Below are 14,048 nucleotides of genomic sequence, written 5' to 3'. Positions count from 1 at the left end.
GCTGGAGGGAGGGAGGACACTTAGAAGCCGTCACAGGGGTCCAAGAGAGATGGCGCTTTACACCTGCCCAGGAGAAAATGGTTTAGGGTCAGTCGGTAAGACTTGGTGGACTCCTGGATGTAATGGTGGGGAGTACAACTGTAGGGTGACTCTTAGGCCTTTGACATGGGATCTTCACTGATACGGGGATGACTGGGAGACAGTTCTGTTTAGGACCTGTTGCTCTGGAGGTGTCTGCAAATGCTGGGCTGCTGCAAGGACTCGTGGAGGGCTGTGTGAATGGCGCCCCCTGGAGGCTGCGTGAATGGCCCTGGACAAACGTGGTTGGGGAGGACCAGTGGGCAGCTGGGTGTCTGGACTGTGGGACTTAGGGCAGAGATCTGGGCTGGGGGTCACCAGGGCAGAGGTGGTGGCCAGGGCTGTGGGACTGGTGTGAAGGTCCAGGGGCAGGAGGTGGAGGGCAGAGGGCTGGGCATGGAGCATTAGGCGTTCGCTCAAGCACTGGGGGCCTGGGCTGGGAGGCGTTTGGGCAGAGCGGCAGCCTTCAGGTGTCCAGAGCCCATCTGGAGAGGAGCACACCTTTGTCCTCAGTGCCAGCTCCGCGACCCCCAACCCTCTTCCCTTCTAGGACCGGACGAGGGCCGCCCTCCTGGACAACCTTCATGATGAGCTCCATGCCCACACACTGGCCATGCTGGGACTGGGCCCAGAAGAGGACAAGTTTGAGAATGGTGGCCACGGGGGATTCCTGGAGTCTTTTAAGGTTCGGGCCCGTGTGTGGCAGGGAGGGGCGGGGCGGAGAAGGGAAGCTGTCCAAGGCCTCTGTGATCCTGACTGCAGCGCCCCAGTGCCAGGCAGAGGTGGCCAGACCAGTCAGGGCACCAAGTGTGTTTGCAGAGGGCACGGGCATCAGGAAGCACGAGAGCTCGGGGCAGCCTTCCTCGCCAGCAGTGACTCCAGTGTCCCCTGCACCCTGTCTCGACCTGGTCCAGTTCCCAGCTCAGGAACCTGATAAGCAGGTATCGGTAAAGACTTAAGCAGCGGGACAAACCAAGATCATCATTGCTTTCACCCACTTCCTTCTGTGGTTGGGATAAAGATATAGCCTAGCAGTCTTCAGCAGCTGATGTGGGGCACTGCAGTGAGTTCTTCCCAGCTGGCAGGGCAGTGGAGGGCCTGGCTAGGGTCAGGGGGAAGGGGTTACAGGCAAGTCCCTTTGGGCTTTGCATGGGGAGGGACTTTCTAAATGGAATGGTCTGCTAAATGCAGCAGTGAGCTCCTTGCCCCTGGAAGTATGCAAGGAGAGCTTGCGCAGCCACTTAGCTGGTGTCTGGTGGAGAGGGTTCAACCCTCATGTGCTTGTCAAGTGCTTGTTGGTCCACATGGCCCTGCCATTCCGCGTCTGACTTCAGCCTGTCTGTAACTGTGTGTGTTTGGCTGAATTATTATTACTTTCCTTGTCAAACAAGGGGACTGGCTGAGAGAGGCCGAGGACTCCTACACCGACTTTGAGGTAGAGCCTTGTTTCGAACCCAGATTTTCTGGTTCTTAGGCCAGCGTTCTGCTGGATCACCCATTTGGGGGGCAGATTGTGTAAAGTTGGGGTTAGACTTGTTATATGAAAATCCCAGCTCTGTCACTATTGATCCGTGTGATCTCGGGCAAGTTCTTTAAAGTCTCTAAGCTACCATTTTCCTATCAAAACAACACAGGGACGAGAAATAGGATGCCTGAGAATTAATTGACTGATGCCTTGAAAAGTGCATGTTGCCTGGAATACATTAAATGCTACAAAGTGGTGGCTGTTCTTATTATTGGGTAAAATGAAAACTTCACACTCATTATCCCATCTAAAGCCTTCCTCCCAGTGCCCTGTGAGGAAGACTATTATTGTGGGCATAATTTGGTATAATAATTTATACCCAATTTTAATAATTGTGGGTATAATTTTACATACAAGAAAACAAAGACTCCAAGAGACAAAGTAATTTGTCTAGAGTCACCCAGCTGACATGGGAGTTGCATCCAAGTCTGCTGGATTCTGAAGCCCAGGCTCTGAACGGCTATGTGATACCCCCTCTCAGTTTCTGCTTCAAAGATTTAAGATTCCATTCCCGCCTGCATGGGCCCGGGCAGGCTCAGGGTCAGTCCTTTGCTGCCTGGCTGGCCTGGCTGGACCTCAGAGGGCAGGGCAGGGCTGTGCTGGCCCAGTTGGGGCCAGTTGCTGAGATTCCTCACAAGGGTGGGACGAGAAGCTGGGCTCCTTGTCCAGGCTGCCAGGAGATTCCTCGGGCATCTGTTCTATGGCTGATGGATAGGGGCAGCCAGGGTGAAATAGGAGAAACTAAGGGATCATTGAAGAAGCGGAACCCGGGAGAAGAAGGGAGGTAGGTCCGATAGGATGGCCCAGCTGAGAGATGGATGGACGTGGGATCCGGTAAATTGGAAATGGGGCTCAGGTTTTGGGGAAAGCAGAGAAGCAGGACCGTTTAAAGGCCTTTGTGGGCTCTGGACTCTAACTTCTGGGGGCTCCACCCCACATCCTGTCAAGCATATTAAAGTGCTTCCTCATCCCAAGTAAGTTTAACTTATTAAGTATGAGATTTGAGTTGCAGTTGATCACCTAACAGTATGTTGTATTTTACAGACATTTAATAAAGCAGTTGTTGCTTGTAATTTTGCAGTTTTCTTTCTGTATTTTCGAGCTGACGATTGTGTTTTCAGGTTTCATGTACTTTTTTAACCTGCAAAAGCTGTGGGCACTCTGTTCATGGTGCTTGATGGGTAAAAAGGCCCAGCAGCTAAATATAGGCCTAAAGGAGAGTGACCCGAGGCCATTTTGTCCAGCCCCCTGCCTCTGGCAGGAGTAGCAGTTGATCTGTGCTTGACATGTCCCTAAAGGGGTTGCCTAGGGAAGAGAGACTTTAAGACTTCATCATTACTTGTCTTTGATGCAGTAATCCAGGGAATTCTTTTTAACCCTAAATCCTTCCAACTGTGGGTTGAAAACAGACCTGCTTCTGCATTCTGCTTTTGCTATATTCTCATTTTCTCTGGCGGAGCTCTGCAGGGTGAAGCAGGGGACTATCACAATCAGTGACACAGAGAAAGCCTTCAGAGCACTGACGATTATGATCGGCTTCTTTTCTCCTCTCAGCTGGGAACGTGAGCTCTTGTGCCTGTCCTTTTTTTTTTAATAGACCGTTGTTTTTTAGAGAACCTCGAGTTTTAGGTTTACAGAAAACTTGTGCAGAAAGTGCAGTGTTCCCTTATTACCCCCACCCCCCAGTTTCCCCTACTATTGACATCCTATGTGTGTGTGGTATGTTTGTTGCATAATGTCGTGTAGCCTCCATTAAAGTATCACACAGGTTAGTTTCATTGCCCTAAACATGTTCTCGTTCCACTTATTCATCCCTCTCCTCCCCCAAACCTCTGGCAACCATGACCTTTTTAGCATCTCGTGGTTTTGTGTCCTGTCCTTTTCATTGTTGTCCTCTTGTCTCCCGAGCTGGGGAGGCCTGAGCTGGGGACAGGCCAGCCTTAGCAGCCTGGAGCACAGTGGCCCAGTGGATTCTGAAGTTTGGGCCGTGGCTGCAGCGCTTGTCTTGGTTGGTGACAGCCCTGCCTGTGCTCAGGTTTATGCATCTGACCCAGCTCGGGAGATGGTCTCTGGCTTTGGTGTTTCTCCATGGGTGCTGTGGGTGGTACTTGGTGCTGTAATTATGGTCACTCTTCCTGGAGCCCCCCAGAACCTCTGAGAATCCCTCTTGAAAGACATGGTGCATGGAAGGACTGCAGGAAGAAAAGTTGCAGGTTTCATCTCCTGCCTGTCAGAGTTCTCATCTCTCAACATGATTGAGAATCCTGGGGTGAAACGCAATCTCAACCAGCCATTCCCTCCTTGCCTCTTTTTGAGACCGTTCTTCCCCCACCCCAGAGCACAGGGACGTTTTTTCTCTCACTCAAGAAGCAGACTCCCATTGCCCTCAGCTGTGCTGCCTGGGGCCTCACATCACCAGCCACGTTAGTTCTTCTTTGTTTCTTGCTTTGATTCTACTGGCTGTAATTTAAGCTTTTTTCTTTCTATGAGAAACAGAACCATGGGTTCTAGACTTGTTTCTCAAACTAAGGTGCTTAGAAATACTCTCAGGAATCTTCCAGTTCTACAAACATCTAAAAATATGTATATATATTTCCAATTATAAAGACTAAACTTTTGCTGTTATAACTCAATTGAAAAAGACATTTCTATGGAATAAGAAGGGTGGGGTATTAAGTCAGCACTGCCAATGCAGTCCAGAGAAACGCTGGTATTGGGGATCTGTGGACATATTCTTGAGAGTCTTGCAAGAATCTTTTTCTTTAGAAAGGAGCCATATATAACTCACTTTTGAAAAATACTGATTTCAGAGTGTTGTTTTCAAATGCCACTCTGAACCACTGCCAGCTTTGACAAAGTTTTCATTGGTCTATGATGAAATGAAGAGTGATGATACTTCATGCATCTGCATGAGATGCATATAAACTGTGTGTGCACGTGCCATGTTTTGAGAAATCCTGAGCCGGCCCGACCCCTGTATTGACCTCATTGTAGAGAAGGAGGAATTGAGGTCCAGGGAGCAGGTCGCCCAGCAGCCACAGGGAGCTGGCAGGTGAATTTCTCCCGGCCTCAGAGGGACCGTGACGGTTATTGCATTGTTCTGGCCTGACCCCTAGTGGCAGGAGAGGAGCAGCAGTTTCCGGCTGTCGCCAGCAAATCGTCTTCGTGGCTCCTGGCACCAGCAGGCAGGGGCCGGGCAGTGCCCGCCATGGTGGATGGAACCCAGCAGGGGTCCAGGCAGATTCACCAGCTCTCAGCATCTTTGCCACCTCCTTTTCCTCCTGGGCTCCCTTTCCTGCCACTCCTGCTTTTGAGACGAGAAGTCGTGAATCAGGATGGCCCCCTGCCTTTGGGTATCCAGCAGAGAGAGCGCTGGGGCCTTGGCTTGGTCCTTCTGCAGCTCAGGGGCTGGAGTGCTGGTCTGTCCCAGTGGAGATGTGAAGGGATTTCGCTTTTCCCTGTTGGCTTCTGTCCTTTATTTGTCCTGCTAGCAGGACAGAAGGCCCTGTTCTGGACCGACTACTGCCTAATTAGGAGCCATCTCAGCAGGCAAGAAATGAGCATCTTGATCTCCAGGCCCCTCTGCCTCTGTCCCTTGCCTGGTGGGGACAGGCACACCCCCCTTGGTGCTCATCTCTGAGCTCTGGGGGGAATAGTCACTTAAGTTGAGTTTGTTAAGTTGCAATGACCCAGAAAACCCGTATGTCAGGAGGCAGAGGGCATGGTTGCCAGGGAAGGGAATTGTCCCCTCCATGATGCTAACTGGTACACAAATTCCGGTTGACAAAAAGTGTTGTAAGCAGAAAAGGCAAGAGCACGGCTGCATCTCTTTTTTTCACTCCCTCAGAGGGGAAGGTGTTGAAAGGTGAACAGTGAGGTGTGCTTGGGAGCCATGGTGCCTGAGGATGGTGGATGGAACCAGAGATTTTCTGGGAGGGGAGCAGCCCCTGAAGACAGCAAGTGGTGGTCGTGTGAGACATGGCATAGACTGGTCTAAGACAAGGGTGGAGCTAGGCCAAGGTCTAGCAATGGTACGATTTCGTCTCGGCATACAGAAGTTTCCAAAGGCCAATTGTGCAGCACTGGCAGAGGCAGCCTTTAGAGCCACGAGCCCATGCCTGGGAAGACTCAGGCAGAGGGAAGGGGAGCGTTGGCAGGGATGTGGGGGAGGGACCCCCCGAGAGCTTCTACTGCCACTGCGAGGCTTCCTTCGCCTGTCCTTTCCTTGCTCCTTCTCTTCTCTCCTGCCTTCCTTTCTAGATCACTGCCCTCTGTTCTCTTCTTCACCCTTTACCTGACTCTTCTGCTCAGTTTGAGAAGGCTGGTGCTTCCATCCAGGTCTGCATTAGAATGAAAAGGGAAATACATTAGACTGTATCACCAGGTGATTTTGTCCCAATTGAGCACTATTTTAGGCGTTAGGGATAGCACTCACCCCTCTCTCCTTTCTTCCCAAGAGCACAGGAAGAGAGCTAACACCAAGTGGGCAAGTGTCAGCCCAGGTGTTTTATAGACATGGGTTCTTTGTCATCTTCATGGCACCCCACAGGGTGGGGATCACAACCAGCTTCTTGCAGACTAGGAAATTGTGTCTCGGAGAGGTTCACACACGAAGGGAAGAACCGGGAGTCAGACCCTTCCCACCAGCTTTGAGTCTCAGACTGCTCTCCTACACATCTCTGGAATTCCCCAGGCCATTATCTCTTCAAACTTAACTTGCTGACTCCAACAGTGACACCAAGGGTGTCGAGGAGAAGGTGTCTTTCCTGACATCAGCCTTGGAGATGCAGGGCAGGTGGGAGTGGGGGGAAATGAAATTCCTCACTTCTAGTCATCCTTAGCCTGTCAACCAGCTGAATTATATTTTCAACTGGGACCACTTTTTTGGGTACTGGGCCCTTTTCACATGGAGCCCGAGGTCCTGAAGTTGAGTCCTGGCTCCATCCCTTACCTGCTTTGTGACCTTTGGTCATCATTTAACCTTTCAAGACCTTTTCTACAAAATGTCCATCCCTTGGGCATCCCAGAATTGTGGGATAAGGTCATTCATGGGAGCTCAGTAGACCAGAAACCATCACACAGGGCTTATTACTTATGTTGATTCCTTTTTGGAAAGAGACAGTGAGGGATATATCAGAACATAAATTATTAATTTGAAATGTCATTGCTGCTGATGACTGCGGTGGTGGCACTGACCAGGGCCACAGCCCATGGAATATGAAGATGCTGAGATGTATGGAGCACTTGTCTCACTTAAGGAAGTCCACTGTCCGTCCGAGGACACCTCTGTGTGGGTGCCACACATTCCTGCCTTCAGTTTTCCAAAGGGAACATGACTTTATGGTCTTTGGAGTAGAGTAAACAGAGCATGCTGCCTGTTTTCACCATGTTGTGGGGAAATGTTGCTAGGTGACTTGTCCTGTGGCCTAGAGAAGAAGAGAGAGATGAGGCTCCCCAAGGAGCATCTTTGGCTCAGACATGAGAGGACAGATGACATCAGGTGTGCGAGGCTGGTGTGCTCTCTGCCTCGTTTGTGAGAGCAGCTTGTCTCCTGGATGATCATATTTGCAGACAGCCCTTCTTCCTGGAATCAGCTTCCCTCATCAGGGTGGAAAGGCAGGCAGGATGTGGTCCTTCCCTTGCAGGCCCAAATTTGGAGGATTTCTGGCTTGAGGACAGATCCCGAGGACATCTGTTCCTTGGATTACGAATGGGTCCTGGTGGGGAGCAGAATTCAGGCTGGTTTTCTGGGGCCATAGACTGAGCTCCTCACTGGATGCTTTGAGAGTGGAAAGGGGGCCCACACGTTCCTCTACCCGATGCCACCATGGGTTGGCATGTGAGGCGCATGAGCCGATGTGTATTGTTTTGAGCCTGGGGAGGAGGGAGAGTGGCCCCTCTTAGCCTTTCTGCAGTGGTTTCTGAAGCTGGGTTCTGAGAGCACCCTACCTCTGCTGGCTCACACAACAGGGAAAATCCATCTTATTTTATGAGGAGGCTCAGTGTACCCATCAAGGATTCAAGTCCTTTCCAACTTTTCCCTTATCTCTCTATCCCTTGGGCTTGGTCCCTCATGTGCCCAGGACACGGCCATGGTTTCAGGGACAGCTATGTCCCATCTCTTTCTGGACTTATTGAAGAAACTTCTCAAAGTCCCCAGCAGCCATCCCCTCATGCACCACTGGTGGTCATGTGACTGGCTCCTGTGTCACATGGAGGAGGAACATTGGGCGGGGGCCCTCTGCCAGCAGGGGACACAGAGGAAGCGGCATTTGTAGCTCTGAGGCCCTCAGGGACCTGGGCAACTAATTAACATGAGGGAGAGCCCCACAGGCCCTGAGCTGTTGAGCATTGCCCCAGTTTTAGGAATATTTCGTTTTCCCAGCTGGTTTGTTTGCTCTCAAAGGTAGGTGTTATGTCTTTCACTTCTCGGTCTCACCCTCCTTCTTCAATTCCCCCAGTCCCTGGAGCAAGGCCGGGCTTACTGGAGGCTCACAACAGATGCTTATTATTAGCAATAAAAACAGCCACATTTTTTGGGCACTTAAGATGTGCCAGGCACTCTGCTAAGAGCTCTCTGTGAGTATTCTCCCAGCATCCCCATGGTGTAGCTATCATCCATCCATTTCACACACGATCTCAGAGTAGCTGCATAACCCGAGGAGGGTTACCTGCCGATGGGTGATGGAGTCGAAAGCCAAGATGTCAGTCCCGATGGTCTATCCTAAGGCTTTTGTTCTTTGACCACTAAGTAGCATTGTTACCTGGCTGTGTCATTGAATGACTGAATAAAAGATTACAGGGAAGTGAGGCTGGAGCTTGGGCAGCCATTGATGAGAACTGCCCTTCCTGGAACTCTCACTTCATCTTTGAAGGCCTCCAGAGCCAGAGGGAGCGCTGTCCCTGGGGTAGCCAGAATCCCCTAGAACCTCAGTGTCAGGAAATCCTCTCTTGGGTCGAGCTCAGATCTTCCTCACTCCAGCCACTGCCCCACTGGTCCTGTTCCAGAGCAACACAGCCCTGTAAGCGAGCTGAGAGTGGTCCTCACTGCCCAGGCCCATCCCTACCCCATGTGAGCCCACTGAGGTGGGGTGTTCTCAGAGCCCCAGCTTTGGAAAACTGATGTGGAAGGATGCAGCAATCCAGGTTTCCAGCTGCTCTTCCTGTCCTTCCAGACACTGACCCCTGATCATCTCTCCAGGATGTGTCACTGTCTGGACATGTGCTCTATGGTGGCTCTAAGTGGGCACAAGGCTCCGTGTGGCCTGAGCGGTTCTGTGTGCCCCCGAGGAGTCCCACCTGTGCCCACTCTGAGTGTGCGTTTCCTCTTTCAGCAGCTGTGACAGACCGTGGGCCCCTGGTGAGCATGAGGATGGCTCTCTGGGTGGCTAGCGCACAGACAGTAAGAGCTCCTCACCCAGTGTCACCAAAGCAGGACATATCAAAGCTGCACAGAGCAGAAGGGATGGGCCTGGGAATAAATGGAGGAAGGAGCTTAGTGTGGGGGAAAATAAACATCAGTTAGAGTCTGAGACCTGCTTCCTGGCCCTGCTCTCTGTTGCTAAGCCCCACACCCCATAGTGTCAGGAGCACTGGTTTCCATCTCACACATGAGGACCTTGTGCCATAGGGAGGTTGGTAACTAGACCAGGGCCATTCAAGTCTAGTGCACTCTCCAAACCTCACTTTCCTGAGCTGTAAGATGGGTGACACCATTATCAATCTCATGGGGGAGCTGGGTAAATAGCCCCTCACCTCCACCTGCAAAGAGCCATCCATTCCCAGGGCATGGGACAGAAGAAGTGAAAATTCCTGCCAATTGGAGTTACTTTGGTGTGGGTTTCTGCAAACATTTATGTATATGTGTGTATGAGTATGAGTGTGTTTGTGTGTGTGCACATGTATGCATATGTATGTAAGTGGTGTGTATGTGTATGCGAGTGGGAGTGTGTATGTGTGAGTGTGTGTGTATGTGTGTTTGTGTATCTATGGGTGTGGGTAAGTTTATGTGTATGTGAGTGGGAGTGTGCTTGAGTGTGTGCATGTGTGAGCGTATGTGTGTGGGCGTGTGTGTGCACGTGCACATGCCCACGTGCCAGGCTGTGCCTGCGGCCCCCAGGAAGAGGGCAGAGTGGTCCGGAGGGTGTGGGTGCCACCTCTCAGGCTTCTGTCCCCCCCGTCCCCCACCAGAGGGCCATCCGCGTGCGCAGCCACTCCATGGAGACCATGGTGGGCAGCCAGAAGAAGCAGCACGGTGGCGGCATCCCTGGCAGCCTCAGTGGGGGCATCTCCCACAACAGCATGGAGGTTACCAAGACCACCTTCTCGGTGAGTGCTGGCAGGCCCTGGGGCAGCACAGGGGTGCCGGTAGGCATGCCCCAGGCCTGTGGAGGACTAGAGCAGGGCAAGCTGAGATGACAGAGGGAAACCAAGGCTGTTTGGGGAGTGAGCCCAGCCCCTGACCTCCGAGAGTGGTCCTCTGCGGCCTCCATTCAAGACAACACTTGGGCGATTGGACCAGATTAGAGCCCCCCATCATCCTCTGAGTTTCCTCCTCCTTGGAGCCAGCCCTGAAAAATGGCCCTGGGGTGCATTTCTCTGCCTGGGGCTTGGGGCCCACACCTGTGGGGGGTGGGGAGCATCCTTGCTTTGTTACTGTTAATGATAATGGCGATCAGCATTCAGTGGGAGCTTTGTGTGCACCAGGTGCTGAGCTGAGGTCGGTATTGATGTGATCTCCATTTTACATTTGAGAAACAGGAGGCCCGGAGGGGTTGAGTTATTTGCTAAAGGTCACTCAGCAAAAGCAAAGACCTAGGATTTGGATGCAGGTCTCCCTGATTCAAAATCTGTGCTCTTGATCACTGCATATACGGTTCCCAAAGACAGTGCCTTGCTCATCTATGGGTTGGGGCCTGGTCTTCGTGCACCAGGGGCTGGTGAAGGGAGAGAGCCACAGAGTCACAATGGATTTGGACTTGGGTAGACTAAGGTTTTTTCTTTTTAATAATAAAGTGCAACCCCCATGATGCTAATGATTAACATAATTGCATACTTCATTTAATGTACCAAATACTTTCAGAGCACTTGCTTACGTTATCCTCCCAGAAGGTCCACAAAGTGTACAGGGCAGCGCAGTTACCTCCAATCTGTGGATGGGGAGATTGAAGCCAGGGGAGTTGTGCCACTAGCCCAAAGATGCAAAGCACATGAGTAGCAGGGAGCATGACTCCAGGTTCCCATCTGCCCTTCCTGAGACTCCCTGAGCTGTCCGAAGCAGGCGCCTCTTGGCTGCCTCCTGCTTGTGTGTGCACGTGGACTTGGCTTTGCCGCTCTCATTTGGACTTGTTATTGGTGACGCCCGGCCTGCATCCATTTATTTGAGAGCCATGGGTTGAGAGTTGGGGGCCCTGGGTTTTTATCCTCGTCCTGCCAGTGATTTGCTAAATGGCCTTAGCCCAGTTCCTTTCCCTCTCTGACCCTCAGTGTTTCATTGGTAAAATGGCACGTTGGACCAGGCCTCTCCAAGGGCTCCCTCATATTTGTGTTTTTCAGTCTGTGACCCCCTGAATAGTTCTGTGCCTCTCAATCCATGGGGCTTTCCTTATGGTGACCCTGACCCCAAGCTTCTCCAGGGACCCTGGCCTTTGGTGGATTGTTCCTGGGGTCACAAGATTGGCTTAAAAAACAGGAAAACGGGTTGCAGTTGGCTGGAGCCTTGGGGCCTCAGCTCCAGTTTCATAGACCCCAGCCTTCCTAGCTGTCTTGCAGTTTTCTGGCATTTCCTCCAACCCTCCCAGTTGGGACTGGGGAGGGGGTGGGGTGCTGCAGGGAGCCGTTTATAGACCAGGGAGGGCATGAAGGGAAGGAGTTGTAAGTTTGGGTGTGTACACTCATTTTGGTAGTTTCATTGGCAGCCTCCAGTGGCGGTGGCATCGGCGAAGAACCAGTCACGGAGCCCCATCAAGCGGCGCTCGGGGCTCTTCCCCCGGCTGCACACCGGCTCCGAAGGCCAGGCGGACAGCCGGACACGATGGTAACTGTCAGGGAGCCTCCCCTCCAGTCTCGCCATGGGATCTGTCAGCTCCCTTTGCTGCTGCAGCTCTCACATGCCCGCACTGGGGGATGGCTTTGCTCAGCCTTGGGAGACGGCTGCTCTCTAACCTCAGGCCTCCACCTCGGACCCCCAGATATCCCCACCACTCACCAGGCTCTTTATCCGCTGAGGAAGATTTGGCCACTCTCTCTCTGGAACTTCCCAAAGTTGTTCTTGCCACATTTTGACCCAGGCTCAAAGTTTTGCTTGGGTTCTTTTCTTTGCCTCTTTTTTCAATATCACTCAAATGCCTCTTTTTATAGAAGCCTTCCCTGATTCTGCCAGGCAGAGTTCCTCAGACCTTCCTTTGGGTTTCTAGAATGTTTTATTCGTTTTGTTTTGTTAAGCAACTCTCATATTGCATCATAACTTCACCTGTTCTCGCTTATTGTCTTTCTGATCCTTTAATCTGTTAGCCCATTTGTTCTTTAATTCAGCAAACATTTATCAGTTGCCTCCCACATGGGTGCAGTGCTGAGTGCTCCAAGAAAAGCTACAAAACCACAACCCAGAAGCTTACAGCCTTGGGAGGGCCAGAGAGTCATGTAGGTTGACTTCCAGGTTTCCTTCCTCTCTGCCTGTGATGCTGGATGGCGGAACCCTCCCCTGAGCTCGGGCACACAGGATGGGGGCAGGTTTATGGAGGAGGATGACAAGCTCCTGTGAAACCTTGTATATGTGAGTCCTCGAGGGCCATCCAAAAGTGACAGCCGGGGAGTGGAAAGAATTTCAGGTCCTGAACTGAGGAGAGGCCTTGACTAGAGAAGGAGAGTTGGGAGTCACTGGCAGAGGAGGCGGTTGAGATGGATCAATGACGACGACTGCCAGGGAGGGCATGAAGGATGCTGGGGGCCACTGGCCTTTAAAGACAAGTGGAGAAAGGAGACCAGTGAAGACTGGGAAGGGAAGGTGAGCAGGAGGCAGAGAGGTGGAGAGGCTGGGGTCTCAGAAGCCAGGAGAGCAGAAGTTCCGGGGGGAGGGTCAGCAGGGTCAGACGTGAAAAGAGATCCAGCACAATGACCAAAACCCTGCTTGGGTTGACAATTAGAGGTGACTAATGGCCTCATCAAAAGTGCATTGAGGCACTTCCCACCACTGGTGTGGCTATAGACAAAACAACAAATAACATTGAGTGTTGGCAAAGATGTGGAGAAATGGGACCCTCATTCATTGCTAGTGGGAATGTAAAATGGCACAGCTGCTTTCGAAAACAGTCTGGCAGTTCCTCAAAAAGTTAAACATAAAGGACGCCTTGGCCCAGGGTCAAGGGGGTTGGACTATGCAGAAAAGAATTAACATAGCAGGTCCAAGCCTGTTTATCTTTAGAAAGACTGCTTAAAAATTGGCCCTTTGCAGGCAACTGGGAACTGGGATCTAGGAAGGCTCCCACCGTCCCCTGAACTGATAAGAGTGGCTTAACTGTGTCTAGACTGTACAGCCAATGTAGTTTATTCTGAATATACACTTTCCTTCTGGGAGTTTGTGATTTTAGTGTGTGCCAGGCAGAGGGTGCCTACTTGACTAGCCAGTAAAAACCTTGGCCACTGAGTCCCTAATAAACTTCCCTGGGGAACCACATTTTATACACATTATCCCAATTGGTTGATGTTGGAATTAAGCACGTCCTGTTTGACTCCACTGGGAGAGAACTCCTGCAAGCTTGTGCCTGGTTTCCTCTAGACTTTGCCCCATGCACGTTTCCTTTTGTTGATTCCTCTTTGCATCCTTTTGCCATAATAAATTTTAGCCATGACTATAACTAAAACAAACACAAAACATAGAGTTAGTGTATGACCCAGCCATTCCGCTCCTAGGTATATACCTGAGAGAAATGAAAACGTACATCCACACGAAAACCTGTACATGAATGTTCATAGCAGCATTATGAGTAATAGCCAAAAACTAGAAATAACCCAAATGTCCATCAGCTGATGAATGGATACATCAAATGTGGTATATCCACACAATGGAATGATATTTTGCAGTAAAAAGAAAATGTTCTAAGATTAGATTGTGATGATGGTTTCACACCCTGTGAATAAACTAAAAACTAGGGAATTGTTCACTTTCAGTGAGTGAATTGTATGGCATATGAATTATATTTGAATAAAGGTGTTTAAAAAATGTGCATCGAGGACAGGGCCATCACATCCCTACATCCTGCACTCGACCCAGAAGATACTGGGCATCGGGGCACAGCTTTTGTTAAAGTTCAACAGAAGGAAACCCTCAGACCCCTGGGCTGAGAGTAGCCCTTACGCTTTCCTTGGCCAAGATGCCGTTCCCAGCACCCAGGGCTGCCTGGTCACTCTCAGGGAGCACATTGATGTCCGTGTGCACCATGTCCCT

At 51.1% G+C, this 14,048-nt stretch overlaps 1 protein-coding gene across 6 annotated transcripts in view; it reads left to right on the top strand.

Annotated features, from left to right (window-relative positions):
- The window catches only part of RAP1GAP2 (RAP1 GTPase activating protein 2), a 220,810-nt gene that overhangs the window by 195,328 nt on the left and 11,434 nt on the right, over positions 1-14,048 (top strand). For all 6 annotated transcript variants that reach the window (XR_005212799.1, XM_037810055.1, XM_037810053.1 and 3 more), the window contains 3 exons: positions 629-763; positions 9,794-9,931; positions 11,521-11,639. Coding sequence is in view for 5 of the 6 variants with exons in the window: in XM_037810055.1 (XP_037665983.1) it covers positions 629-763; positions 9,794-9,931; positions 11,521-11,639 (392 nt within the window). In the remaining variant the exon portion in view is untranslated. The remainder of the gene's footprint in view (positions 1-628; positions 764-9,793; positions 9,932-11,520; positions 11,640-14,048) is intronic.

The sequence above is a fragment of the Choloepus didactylus genome, chromosome 18, assembly GCF_015220235.1.
Source record: "Choloepus didactylus isolate mChoDid1 chromosome 18, mChoDid1.pri, whole genome shotgun sequence".
Taxonomy (NCBI): Eukaryota; Metazoa; Chordata; class Mammalia; order Pilosa; family Megalonychidae; genus Choloepus; species Choloepus didactylus.
Note: the sequence above shows the minus strand (reverse complement) of the source record. Positions and strands in the feature narration are given on the sequence as shown.